Source organism: Protomyctophum parallelum, assembly GCF_964188405.1.
Source record: "Protomyctophum parallelum genome assembly, chromosome: 14".
Lineage (NCBI taxonomy): Eukaryota > Metazoa > Chordata > Actinopteri > Myctophiformes > Myctophidae > Protomyctophum > Protomyctophum parallelum.
Genome location: NC_139709.1, coordinates 18,785,754 through 18,800,342, shown reverse-complemented (window position 1 = coordinate 18,800,342; position 14,589 = coordinate 18,785,754). Strand labels below are relative to the sequence as shown.

The 14,589-nt window shown below is 43.5% G+C and overlaps 1 protein-coding gene across 2 annotated transcripts; it reads left to right on the top strand.

Annotated features, from left to right (window-relative positions):
- The first annotated feature begins 907 nt into the window (after window positions 1-907).
- Window positions 908-12,682, top strand: LOC310870421 (ATP-sensitive inward rectifier potassium channel 10-like). 2 transcript variants are annotated; one of them, XM_083781646.1, is made up of 6 exons: window positions 908-1,066; window positions 3,096-3,409; window positions 5,812-6,023; window positions 6,578-6,709; window positions 8,401-8,578; window positions 12,186-12,682. In XM_083781646.1, the coding sequence occupies exons 1-6, from the start codon at window positions 1,038-1,040 to the stop codon at window positions 12,599-12,601; spliced, it is 1,281 nt and encodes a 426-aa protein (XP_083637772.1). In that variant the 5' UTR covers window positions 908-1,037; the 3' UTR covers window positions 12,602-12,682. The 2 variants fall into 2 exon arrangements, with proteins under 2 accessions (XP_083637772.1, XP_083637771.1); XM_083781645.1 differs by having other exon boundaries at window positions 3,064-3,409.
- The last annotated feature ends 1,907 nt before the right edge of the window (window positions 12,683-14,589 follow it).

The window sequence follows — 14,589 nt, the reverse complement described above, 5'->3', positions numbered from 1 at the left end:
CACTTACTGAATGTCAAGTCTCCAGGTTTTCTTAATCCTTCTTATTTTGAATTTGTATGATACTGATTTACTGGCCTATTTTTAACGACACTATGGCACATTAGTACTAGTTGTTCTGAAATGTTTTATTCGCAAAGACCCCGTTAACTCTGAGTTTTCAAATGGAACCAAATGGACCGTAAGGGTCCATTTGAGAGTTTCAGAGTTACAGACCTGTTATGGTCATTCAGGGCTATCTATTTATGTGGTTCTGGTAATATTACTAATAGTGTATGTCCATGGCAAAAATGGAATGTTGACAAAAATGCCCACCACAAGCCAACATGGCGATGACCCCTGAGTGAGAGCAAGAGAGAGAGAGAGAGAGAGAGAGAGAGAGAGCTGGTGGGGGATTACTCCACACTAGAATGCTAATGAGGATCTTTTGTCACAGATCTCTCTCTTTCTTCGTCGTTCAATCATCTCTCTCTCTCTCTCTCTCTCTCTCTCTCACTCACTCACTCACTCACTCACTCACTCACACACACAGATATTCACACAGAATCACGTTATCTCTCACTCATTCACGTGCGCAGGTGCACGCACAAGCGTGTGCGCGCGCGCGCACACACACACACACACACACACACACACACATACACCATCACACACACACACACACACACACACACACACACACACACACACACACACACACACACACACACACACACACACACACACACACACACACACATGTACACACCATCACACAGTCACACACGGACAGAGTTGGTTTTGTCAATGGTGTCTTTTGTTTCTTTCATCTCGGCCCCCAAACAAAGCATTCCTATGTACAGAGAGAGAGAGAGAGAAAGAGAGACAGAGTGAAATGGATAGAGAGAAAGAGAGAGTGAGGAGAAAGAGAGAGAGAGAGAGAGAGATCTGGATAACAACACTCCTTTGTAGTTTGTAAAGACGAGTAAAAGTTTTGATTTCGGTGACCGGGTCCGCCTCAGTGTCACCGTATCACAGGAGCCATAACTTGATGTGTTGCCATGGAGATGGAATACATCCTGTTGGAGAGGTCAGTCGTCTTTTGTATCCTCTTGTATTGTTTAATGTGGGACAGAGCTTGCGTGCTGTGAGAGCGTGACGTATGGCAGAGAACATATGGATGTGTGTGTGTGTGTGTGTGTGTGTGTGTGTGTGTGTGTGTGTGTGTGTGTGTGTGTGTGTGTGTGTGTGTGTGTGTGTGTGTGTGTGTGTTTTCAGGATGTACAGCATGTGTGTGAGTGTGATTATTGGGTGAGAGGGAACGCACCGAGGGAAAGCCAGAGTTTCAATGCTGTCATTGTACGGTAATTGTGAGATGTCCAAGGGGGCCCAACCTTGCATAGCGGCACAAGTGGGATTAAATCAAGGTTAATTACTTACATAAGCCTTGATCAGTGTTTCTATTTATTGTTTTGTATTTTGCACTTCGATTGTGTACTGTGTGTGTGTGTGTGTGTGTGTGTGTGTGTGTGGGGGGGGGGGGGGGGGGAGAGAATAATCTTTTAATGAGCCGGTGTTTATATCGTAAGCATGAGAGCAAGCCATTCAAAGGAAAATTCAGGGCGTGAAACAACACAACATTCAGCAGGGGAAAACAGACAGAAACTCTTGTAAAGAAATACAAGAGTATAAGAGAGAGAAACAGAAGGCAGGAACAGGGCACCTCTCTCCAGATAGCCAAGCGTTGGCTCACTTCCTAGCAAACTCTTACCACCGTCTCCTGTTTCCAGTCAGAAGTTCACTCTTTGTCCACTAAAGGCCTCGATGGTTGCAATCCACACAGTAATGTCTTTTCTTTACTTCATCTAGATAAACCAGCTAGCTTTGGGACGGAGATTGCTCCCTTAATTGACTCGTTCAAGTTTCGGCCTTTCTCCGGTCTCCTAAATGAGGCCCTGTGTCAATTGTTTGTCTGGACAATGTACATCTTCCCTGTAATGTTGCACCTCTATCTCTCCCATCGCCTTTCTCTTATCTCCGCCGTCACGGCTCATCCTCTTCTCTCTCCTTCTCACTCTGCCGTGCTCACCTGGCCTACGTGCTTTGATGGATGTAAGTGAGAGTGTCACGTGTTATTGTACCTTTGTGTGGTTTGGTGGTACTCAATGCTAAAGTGCTGTGTGCGCTAATATTTTGTAATTCGACCTTGTTTTGTGTCTGTGTGTGTGTGTGTGTGTGTGTGTGTGTGTGTGTGTGTGTGTTTGTGCGCGCGTGTGTGTGTGCGTGTGCATGTGCGCGCGTGCTTGCATTGTCCAAAGGAAAACAAATCTCCTTTTGACACTGCAATTTCACTTGGTGTGATTAAAAGATTTTGTACCGGTGTCAATGCATGTCATTGTCTACTCACATCTGCAGACATAGCCTACAGTACAGCCAACGTAATATAGACCATTTATTTCCATTAATGTTTTAGTTTTTGTGATTGTTTGCATTCATACAAAGTCAGGAAAATATAACTTATACAAAACACACACAATAAATGGTGCAGTAAAAACTTGTGTTTACTATCTCAAGAAAGTTTCCATTCTTTGCAAGTTGATTTTCATATCATACTGAAATGAATGACCTGCTTTGGAATACCAGCAGTAATGTCCAGTGCAACTGTGAGTTGTAGTGAATGGGCTAAACATGTCACACCACCGGTATGATGCTTAAATACTGTTGTCTTCTACGATTATGATTTGAAGCTGGATAGAATTTAACATTTTGTTGCTGTCGGGTGGAAATGTCAAATATCCCAAACTGTTACTAAGTTTTCAGGATTCAAAATCAAATCTTGTAGATTTGCTAATTTTGCTACTTTTGTGTGACACTGTATGACAAAGTAGGGTGTTACGGTATTAATGTATTGATATACAAGGTTCTTCCCGACAGCAATGATTAGCTGGATATATATTTTACAACATAATTAACTTACAGCAGTTTGAAGTGATATTAACAATGCTAGCTGGTTAACAATACAAATATGTAGATTTGTAGACTATACTGTATACCACCTAACATCTCACTACCTTTGTGCCGTCACAGATGACATCTGCCACACCCCCTTCCTCTCGTAGCTCCTCCTCCCAGAAGGTGTGCCATTCCCAGACACAGACGGACGTTTTGAAGCCCCTCCTGGGAGGGGGCGCTTCTGGCGGCGGCGGGACCCTGAGGAAGAGGAGGCGTGTCCTGTCCAAGGATGGGCGGAGCAACGTCCGCATCGAGCACATCAGCGGCCGGACCGGGCTGTACATGCGTGACCTGTGGACGACCTTCTTGGACATGCAGTGGCGTTACAAGTTCTTCCTGTTCACCCTCACCTTCACGGGAACCTGGTTCCTGTTCGGCATGCTCTGGTACCTGGTCGCGCTGGTCCACGGAGACCTGCTGGGTGAGCGACAGAGGATACAGGGGATTTCCTCATACTTTTTTCTTTCATTTCATTTTCTCCCAATTCTGCCGTTCTTGGCAATTCCCCCCAATCTCCCAAAAGCCAAAACCCAAGTGTTTATAGTCCCTGACTCCCTGTCACTGTGTAAACCACTTCTTCTCATTCGACAGTGAGAGGTTTCACAGGGACGGGGTAAAAGAGGAGGAACACACTATCCCTCTCAGTTGTCCCAACCTGCAAACGTTTCTAGTGCAGTGACAGAGATTGCACCACCCTTGGTGCCTTCCAGCCTGCAAACACGGCCAATTGTGTTTGTAGGAGCGGAGCCAAGCCGGAGGCATATACATAAATACGTAGATGTATAGGCACCGATCCTATGGGTGCTCAGGAGCTCGAGCACCCACAGGAGACAGTAGCTCTGGTCCATAGCTCTAATGCGTTTAGAGCTATGGACCAGAGCTAAGGAGACGGCAACTCACTGGGAATGCAGACCTCTGAAATGTCAAACCGGGCCAGTCGTATAACACACGTAATATTGAAGGGATGTCTGTCATTCTCTCTCTGTCATTTTATTAATTCCTTGTTCCAATAGTTATCATCCACAAATGATCAAATTGCACAACTTGAAATGTACCCTGCATTTACTTTCTCGCTTCCTCTCTGTTTCTCTTTCTCACTCTCTGACTCTCTCTCGCTCAAATGCCACAGAGAGAGAGAGAGAGAGAGAGGATATTGCCCATCCGTCTCACTCTAGTCTATAGCTTCTTCCTTAAAGGTTTAAATCAAATAACACCTTTTCTTTGGGGGGGTTTTTGCGCACCCACTGGCAAAATCATAAATCGGCGCCCCTGCGTAGATGCCTCATTGGCCACAGAGGGTTCGTACATCAATGTCGCCAGTCTCTCCACCATATTGACAAGGGATAATGTACAGACACTGTAAGCGTCTGTACATTTTTCTGTTTCCTAACCATTACAGTTAGTATCTACGCACGTTTATGATACGGGATATTTGGTTAATTTTTTTTTTCATAACATAATTACAGTATATCTGACATTTATGACATACCAAACCTTAAAACCTTAAAAATCTGTTATAAATCAGCGAGTTATGATGTTTTCATAACATTAATAGTGGAGAGAGCTTCTGCTTCAATAGACATGTACATGGGGCATACATACATAGTGGAGAGACCTTCTGCTTCAATAGACATGTACATGGGGCATACATTAAGCATCGCTCCAATGAACATCAGCGGCCAATGAGGTACAGTATCTATATCTATGCTACAGAATAGATCACTTTGGCTACATCAGCAGTTCACAGTGGGGGGCAGCAATGCTCAGCTCTAGGCCTAGATGGCGCAAAAGAGTAGTATAGGAGTAGTGAAGCATAGTTCAGTTGATGTGGGGGAGAGAGAGAGATAGAGAGAGACTGCTTCACAGACATTAAGATGATAATGCACTATCAGTTGTGGATGGATGTGAGTTATTTAAAAAATCACTTGCATAGAAATCTTGTGGGACTACACATTGGCATTGGAATTGGCATAGATTGACTAGAAAAATGAACAGTTCACAAAAAGAAAATAAGTGATGTTAGGGTTAGATGGTGTGTTAATATGCTTCACATTATTTACTCATTACAATAATATTGCTATCTGCTTTCTATAACTACAATATATCATGTATTCAGTCAGACAAACAGTGTAGTCTAAACTAACAAAATAAAAAAGTATTACTGTTGCTTATGATACGACCCCCCCTCCCCATCACCCACTATCCTTTCTGATACATTTCACTGGAAAGTGGGTGGGTGTGAAATGAGTCTTGTTCTATGTGGTATAACTGAAGGAAGTGATGCTGTGGTGAGGGGGAGAACTTGTAGAGGTGATAAACATGTTTCCACACCATCCAGATGCTTTGACTATGGGAATTATATCTACCTACCTACTACCTACCTATACGCACGCACGCATGCACGCACACACACACACACACACACACACACACACACACACACACACACACACACACACACACACACACACACACACACACACACACACACACACAGAGTATACATAAAACATTTCTGCACTTTATTATAGCGTTGACATGACTTCACTGCTGGCAAACATTGTGTTAATGTTCTGGGACTAGGAATGAATAAGGGCTGGTTTGTTGTTTTCAATGTATGCATATTCCTGGAAAGTGCATCTGGACTATTTAGAGTTCTGAACACAATACCAGCTTGCCCAATCTTGCAAGGTGGCCTGGCTGATCCGATCACAATGCGAGGGCAATATGGCTTTTTTTAAAACATCTACTGCACATGTATGTCAGTTAATGGAGGTGAGGACAATTGACATGACTTATAATTCAACTCTGCTGTCCTCCCAGAGTTCGACCCTCCTTCCAACCACACACCATGCGTGATGCAGATGCAGACCCTGACAGGGGCCTTCCTGTTCTCCCTGGAGACCCAGACCACCATCGGCTACGGCTTCCGCTGCATCACGGAGGAGTGTCCCGCTGCCATCATCTTGCTCATCATCCAGCTCGTCATCACCATGCTGTTGGAGATCTTCATCACTGGGACCTTCTTGGCCAAGGTGTGCAGAGGCAATACTGCAATAAATGTATCCCATCTGTTAAGTGTAATTCAGTGGTATACTATATGGTTCCTGGAGTGCTGCTGGTATTCTACAGGTGTTCTGTATTCAACTCATATCCAAGCTCATAATTAGTCTGAAATGCCTCTTTATTTGTTATTTGGTTTGGCAGAATGTCTGCCACTAGGACAAAATCTCTCTAAGAACATCATAAAAACCATCATAGGACAAAAACTATGATGGTTGTGGAGTTAAAATGCCATGTTCATTCATGAATAGGAAGGAACACAGTCCACACGTAAAATTATGTTGGACTAATCTTCAATTTTATATTAAGCAAAGGTTTATAGTGTTTTAGAATAGGGTCACATTTATATTTTAGTGGAGGGGGATTGGGGATTGAACCGGTGACCTTTTGACAAAGTATAAGTCCCTCTAAACTCTTGGGATGCCATGTAGTTATTTTATTTTATTTTATTTTATTTTATTTTATTTTATTTTATTTTATTTTATTTTATTTTATTGCCTCTGACTGACTGTATTTACTCGGCTAGGTCGCTCGTCCAAAGAAGCGAGGTGAGACGGTGAAGTTCAGCCAGCATGCTGTGGTGTCCACACAGGAAGGACGTCCCTGCCTCATGATCAGAGTGGCTAATATGCGCAAGAGCCTGTTGCTAGGATGTCAGGTAATGACTGCTGTGTGTGTGTGTGTGTGTGTGTGTGTGTGTGTGTGTGTGTGTGTGTGTGTGTGTGTGTGTGTGTGTGTGTGTGTGTGTGTGTGTGTGTGTGTGTGTGTGTGTGTGTGTGTGTGTGTGTGTGTGTGAGAAGTCTGATGTCCTGTAACTGCTGGACCAAAAGCGTGTGCATTATTTGTGCAATGTATGTTCTGTTTGTTTGTAATCTCAGTTCCTGGACATTCTCGCATAAAAAAGGGAGGGGCGAGAATTCACATACGTGGTGTCTCAGGAGTCACATAGACTGTCTGAGTCGGAACATGACCTTAGATGTAACCATTTTTGTCTCCACCAGGCCGAAGGCATGGGGGGAGAGTATGTTTTGCACTCCGTCCGTCCGTCCGTGTGTCCGTCCGTGTGTCCGTGTGTGTGTCCGTGAGCAGCTAATCTCGGCCACCGTTAACCCGGTCGATGCCAAATTTTGCACACACACTCCCTGGATGCCAACGATGAACCTCTGCCCCAAACTTTCCAGAACGGCCTGTTATAGCGCCACCAGGAGGCCGCTTTGTGCAAAACAAGTTTTTGCACAGTACACCTACAGATTTTGTCCAAACATCGCGCAAATTGGTACACAGTCTCTCTAGAGCCATTCAACGAAACCGGTCTTTCAGATTTCTCAGACTCCATCCTTATTGGTTAAGATTGGCTTCCAAAGTTCACAGGAGTGCTCAGTTTCAAACAAAATGCTGCAAATCATGAACACATCGCGTGATTTCCGTGAAATTGTGCACGCACATTCCCACTAGGCCGAGGACGAAATGCCACATGAACAATTTCAACTCAGCCTCAAGGTGGCGCTATAACTGGCCGAAAAGTGTTTTTACCTCTAACTGCACGGATCTGTGGATAATTTACTTTTGTTGCCCTTTTATCCAACCACCAGATGAAGGCAAGCTGCAATGTCCTACATTCCTATCCTGGTGGAGACCTGTGCCCAGAAGGGCACAGGTCTCCTTTTTGTCTCACGTTTTGTCACCTTTTCAGCAATCTATGCTCTTGTAAGGGCCTAGTGTAGTTGAATGTGTATTTACTTCTCTGACCACAAACCGTTCACATCCTGTTCTGCAGAAGCAGGATGTAGTGAAGACTACAGGAAAGAGACAGAGGCATGCACAGCATGCATTTAGTGTAAGACTGTGAACATAGACATTCCGTGCATAGATGTGCCATTTTCAACACAAGTGGAGAGTGGCCAGTGTTAACAAACCATCTAGGTATAGCTGAAGAAAATACTTCAATACCAAAATACAATTTCTACCTGGAATTTCTCAGTCATTTGGAATACATGTGCTGATAATATTTTGTGACTGTAGCAATTCTAGCACTGTGACTACTACAGAGTCTTTAATTATGAGGAAGAAAAAATGTGCATGATATGGTGCTGATGGTGACAGTAGATGATGATTATCTGACCAAAAAACCTGTTGTGAATGCGGTTGTAGTAGGATATAACACTGGCACATTACCATAGCAACCAATGACATTTATGTTTGGTCATATACGTAAATAGTAGTCAGTGGAGCCTGTAGTGGTCTTGATCTGATTCACATTGCAAAAGGGTGCAGGAAGTAAGCTACATTAGTAACTTATTACTATTTGTAGCCTAGAAAAGAATGAACCGCTAACTCTGTACCCTCCAGGTGACAGGGAAGCTGCTCCAGTCATCCCTGACCAAGGAAGGGGAGACGGTGCGTCTGGATCAGAGGAACGTGCCCTTCCAGGTGGACACGTCAAGTGACAGCCCCTTCCTCATTCTGCCCCTCACCTTCTACCACATCATTGATGACAGCAGTCCCCTACGAGCCTGGGCTGCTAAGGGTAAGGGCGGATGGTGGTTGGGATATGGAGGGCGGCATGGGTCCTCAACTCTCCCATCCTTTCCTAAATTATTTTCTTTAACCCCCTGAGCAACAGGGCTCTAAAGATGGGAATGTCAGTCAGTCAGTCAGTCTGTTTGGCTGGATGGTCCATCCAATACCTTTCCCTGAGGCTAGCGCAACCCATAGACCACAATTTCCAACTGCAAATCCAACTCAACTCAACTCATCTAATGGGCAGATTGCTGTGAAACCTGCTTTTCCCAACTCAAATTGTAAGTCCAAGTAGTGTCCAGGCCCAAGTCAAGTAAGTCCCACATCAAGATTGTTAAGTCCCAAGTCAAGTCCTACTTCAAGTCCTAAATCTTTTGTTTCGAGTCCCAAACAAGTAATAAAGCTAATTAATATGTAAATGCATAATTCCATAATGCATTTCCCTATGGCCTATGCAATGCTATCACATATATATTTTTAGCACTAGGGGTGCATGTATACCATTCCAAAAATCACCATGAGAATTATTCCCCCCAGATGGTACTGGTTGTTTTTTGTTGTTGTTATTTTGCCAGTCATAGAGGTGCTTTGCATGTAATGTACTTGTATGTAATTAATGTTAACCCATTCAATCCGGGAAAGTGCCATTTTAGACTTTAACATGTGTTTTGCATTTGTAGAATGCGTTACTTACACACTTTATTAGGATATATTTATTTCCTTAGAATCTATGTATCATGTAATCATGGTATTACATATTTAGGTTATTTCAGAGGAAACCTTTGCTTGTGTAACATCGTGAAAACAGAAGTACATCTTATGCAATATACAGTTAAGTATAGTCACTGTTATAGAGAACATATAATCAGTCATGAGTCATAAACACCGTTTTTCAAAAAGAGAGGGTCAATAATAAGTAATATAATCATATCTTGCTTGCCTCTTGAAGAGGGCGGTCGCATTTCTTTTTTCTCTCCCTCCCTGTCTGTACTCCCTGCTCAGAGCGTCTCTTCTACACTGTCTCTTCGAAACCCCTGAAACTATCAAAACATGGAACTAATCATGGAATTAGTGTGCTGGTCTCTGTACGTGATGGACAAAATTTGTTTCTCATGTAAATTGGGTTCTGGAGAGCCCGCTCAATACCCTGATGGATCTTCCCCCGACTATCAGCGTAGAAGAGGCATTATTTGGATTTATGGTGACAAGATTTCTGCTGATTGGGCTGTGCATTGGTCTTGCGTACCGAAGAATTGGAAAAATGGCAACGCTGAACAGAGCCCCTATGCTGCCTGCCATGATAGACTTGTTGCCTTGGAGCAGAGATTGTTGGGGAGGGCACTTGGGGAGATGCACCAGAAGATGGACACGATCTTGGAACAGGCCAGCGCCCTGCAGATGCATCAGAAGATGGACACGATCTTGGAACAGGTCAGCGCCCTGAGAGCCATGACTGAACAGAGAGCCATAACGGACATAGAGGAGAAATAGCCATATTGCTATCCCTCGCTCTAAACATGAATCTGGATTTCCCCCCCCCCAATTGACAATCTCCACAAGAAGAGACAGCGTAAGAAAAAGATCCTCTGCCCCCCCCCCCCCCCCCACCTCAACCCCCACCCTCCCTGACACCTGTTGTGTCTTCGTCTGGGCCGTTTTCATCTCCACTGAACCCGCCATGAAAACGCAGGACAATGAGCAACGTGACATGACCTTCGGGAGATATGCCAGGAACACACTTACACAAACACATGGGAAATGAACTTTCCACCGAACTGTTCTCATGGACACACATGTCTTTACACACAGCCGCCTCCCCCACCACTCCCCCTGAAGCTAGGTATCTTTTTTTCCTCCCCCCGCGCAGCTCATCCCTTCGATGGCTTGCGTAGGAAGAGAGCTTTTTTATGCCTGGCCCAAGCCCCCGCCACCCAGCCCATCCCCACCCAGAAACGTGCCTGCACAGCCGAGTATTATCATCTTACTTGAAATGTGATGTGATGTCTTCTTACACCCCCCCCCCCCCTCTCCACCCCCCCTATCCTTCTTCTTCCTCTTTTCTTTTTTTCTGATGCAAGAAAGCTGAGAGCAGCGCCGAAATATGGCTGCAGCTGTGTAGCTCTGATTGTTGTCTCTATCCCCGTAACTGCAATGAGTGCCTACACAATGACAAATTCCTATCAACTTGTTGACATGGCAAATAAATATTGAATCTCTTGAATCTCAATAAGAGAGAATCATCAGTTTGAAGTAGAATGCTTCGGTTCTATGTAAAGGTATAGGCTAAATTTGAAATTTGTGTTTTTGGCATGGTGTTGTATATGGATTGATAACACACACAAAGCTACCACTGCTGCAATATTATCACATGCTTTCTAGCACTAGGGGTGTAAGCTTCCCAACATTCACTATGACAATTATTCCTCCTATAGATGGTACATTTGGGTTCCTGGCTTACTTGTTTGATTTGTCCCACTTGCTGTAGGTCCAAAGAATTTTGAATGTATGGATTAACGATTCTGCAAGCCATTTTAAAGGTGATATTCATGTATGTATTGGTAAAGTAAAAGTTATCCTATGCACATACTTACATTTTGTTTATTTTAATTTACATATTTCCTTAGAATCTGTATGTAAACATGCATTAAATATTGAGGTTATTTACAATGGAAACCTTTGAGTAACACCTTGAAAACAGTACATCTTGTGTAATAATTAGTTACTATGTTGTAATAGACCCTAACCCACACACCAATGATTCGCAACGCATCTGTTGCAAATGCAATACTTTTCCCAAAAGACACCGGTCTGCATCATCTTTCATGAAAACAGAAGTACATCTTGTGTAATGTATAGTTAATATATGTTGCCACTACCAGTAATAGATGACATTTCTAGAGTTGCTAGAAATCTCTTGCTAGAAAACAACTTTTCTGAAAAACATATGTTTTACACCACTTGACAAAGAGCAGGCATGCCGAGACAGTACTGAGGCCTTGAGGCTAGTGAGACAAATGAGCACAAGACAGTGGCCAGGCAAGCCAGTACCGCACCGAGCAGCACCAAGCCAGTACCGCACCGAGCAGCACCAAGCCAGTACCGCACCGAGCAGCACCAAGCCAGTACTGCACCGAGCAGTTGATGGCTTTGCATGTTGAAAAGCATACCTCAATAGGGTATATGTACACTTGCACTGCAGCCATTATTGAAAGAACTTCTTCCGGGCCCCTTATGTACTTACTTCACAGGTGTTACCAATACTCCAGTTCCATTTATATTGTACGTTTTACACCAGAAGTCTGATAGTCTACAAATGGAACCAAATGGTCCATTTTGTTCCATTTGTACACTCAGAGTTCTGAGTGTAAGTCTCAGAGTAACACAGGTCCATTTGGAACCCACTCAAGGACACTTTGAGACCCACTGGTGTAGCGGAATGTTTCCAATGAGCCAATAGCACATTAGCAGCACCCTGACTCTGTTACTACAGGGAAGGGGCCCAAGTTAATTCCAAAATGGCTGCAGTGCATAGTGTCTATTGACCTTCCTTCCTTTCATTTCTCTCTCTGTTTTCCTTGTCCTCTGTTCTGTCCATACCCTCCCGTCTATCCCAGGTGGCGGGTGGTCAGACCCAGAGCTGGCCGACTTTGAGCTGCTGGTGATCCTGAGTGCCACGGTGGAGCCCACCTCCGCCTCCGTCCAGGTGCGTACCTCCTACCTGCCCGACGAGATCCTCTGGGGCTACGAGTTCCCGCCCGTCGTCTCCCTCTCGCTGTCGGGCAAGTACGTGGCCGACTTCGCCTTCTTCGACAAGGTGGTCAAGACCAGGACGACACCTGTTTTCATAGCGTCCACTGGCGGCACTGCCCAGCAGCATGGCGGGTACCAGCAGGGTAACGGCAGTGGGGTGACGCCCGACAGCGGAGACCCAGAGAAGATCCGCCTGGAGCAGAGCTACCGGGAAACCGGAGAGGAGCGTGGTCGTGTCAGAGACAGCAACCCACTCAGTGTACGCATCAGCAATGTGTGAAGGAGCTCATACTGTACATTTATGTTTTATAGTTTTTACCTTACTTTGTCTGTATTTTGTGCTCGGGAATAACACCCACAGTGTGCATTCCCAGGTCAGTTCACATGGCATCATTATGAGGAAGACATGAAGTATGTAACATGTGATAAGAGTTTTCGGTCAAGGAGGAGGACCACAATTTCCCCCCAGTCACGTGGTATTTCTGCATTTCCTTTTTTCTCTCTGTTTCTGCTTGTTATCTTGTTCTCATATTCTCTCTCTCTGTCACTCAGACACAAATGTAATATTGAGATTAATGTGTATGGTACAACAAGCCAGTGTCTTAACTAAAGCACTTTTGAGAAACTGTCTAACACAGCACTGAATGGAATGTAGACAAATTTGGATGGAATGTATTGTATTCAAGGTGCTATGAGTATTTCCTGATACTAGTGTCAGTAAGCATTGTTTTCTGTATGCAAAGTATGTTTTCAAACATAGAAAAGTAGCACTTTATGTACATTACGTACTTTTGTACCTGAGAAAGTAGTAGAATTTTTCACTGGGATTAGTATGTGAATATAATGCTTTCTAACGCTACTAAAAGCACTTTAGCACATTTAACTTTTATGAAAATCCTTAAACACTGAATAACACTGACTTCCCCAAATGATGCTCCTTACAGAACAAGAAATCTTGTCCCAATCAATCGCTGCAAAAGCTTTAAGCAAATCATTTGATACAAGCAAGATATTGTTTATGGATAATCACAAAGAGCCACAGTAAGTACGTAATCGATGCTTGTGGATGCTGGTGTAGGCATATGGTTATCATGTGTTAAACCTACATCAATGAGACCCTTGGTAGCATTCTCACTTCCGGATGCACTTAACTGCTGAAGTTTCTACCGTTCCAAAAATAACTTTAGAAAATGTTGTTGTTGCTCGCTTCTCAGCCAATCGGAAGGAGCACAAATGGTCTTGTAAACAGCTGGATGGGAGACACACACACACACACACACACACACACACACACACACACACACGTTTAGTATTGCAATACAGTATGTCATTCAGAATATAGAATTATCTGATTCTGAAGTACTCCTGCATGATGTAAGACACATCAGTGTAAGGACGACAATATGAAACTTGGTTCCATTTATTGTTAATTTAAAATTCTGTTTGTAAGGATTATGTAACTAACAAACCACATAGTCTACTAAATAGTTACTACAACTTGCAACCGATTTTGAAACCAAATCCCGAAAACGGCACCTCTGCAATTTCTCTCGGCAACGTATTGCAACAATGGTGTTGCATCAGCAGCATATCATCCTTGAGCTTGGTGGACTGGTGTCCCTTTTTTATTATGGAAGATACTTAATGCTTGTACTGAATTTGTGCAATGGTTGAATTGGAGGACTGAGACAATTTTGCATTTTAAGACCATGATTATGATACGGAGTAAAAGATGAGTGATGTTGTATAATGTACATCATCATTTTGTTAGGTTATTATACATTTTGATGGTGAATGAGCAAGTAAGGTTGATGATCAGGATTATGTGGACATGGATATGACTTAGAAATGTAATAGTTTCTTCACTTAAACCCCATTAATGATTATCTACTCTAATAATTTGTAGTGGGTGTTATTTTTCAATATTTGTATTTATCATTTCTTACCGCAAATGGCTGTGATCTGGTGAATAGCGATCTGTCTTTAAAAACAACGATATCGGTCGGTGACATTGTGCTATTGACATTAAAGGCTAGCAGGAAATTGTTAGTACTAGTACAATTGTGCAGCTTCCTGTCTGTTTCCCGGAGTGTTTTGTAAAGCCCGCCCCAGTGAAGCTTGACCACTGACCGTTTCCATTGGCTGAATCACGCCTGCTTCAAAGGTTGGCTTGCTGAATGTTAATGGCAGTCAGACCAGCTGTGATATAATAATAATAATAATAATAATAATTAAAAAAGAAAGTTACTTACTAAATTTAGGCCTACT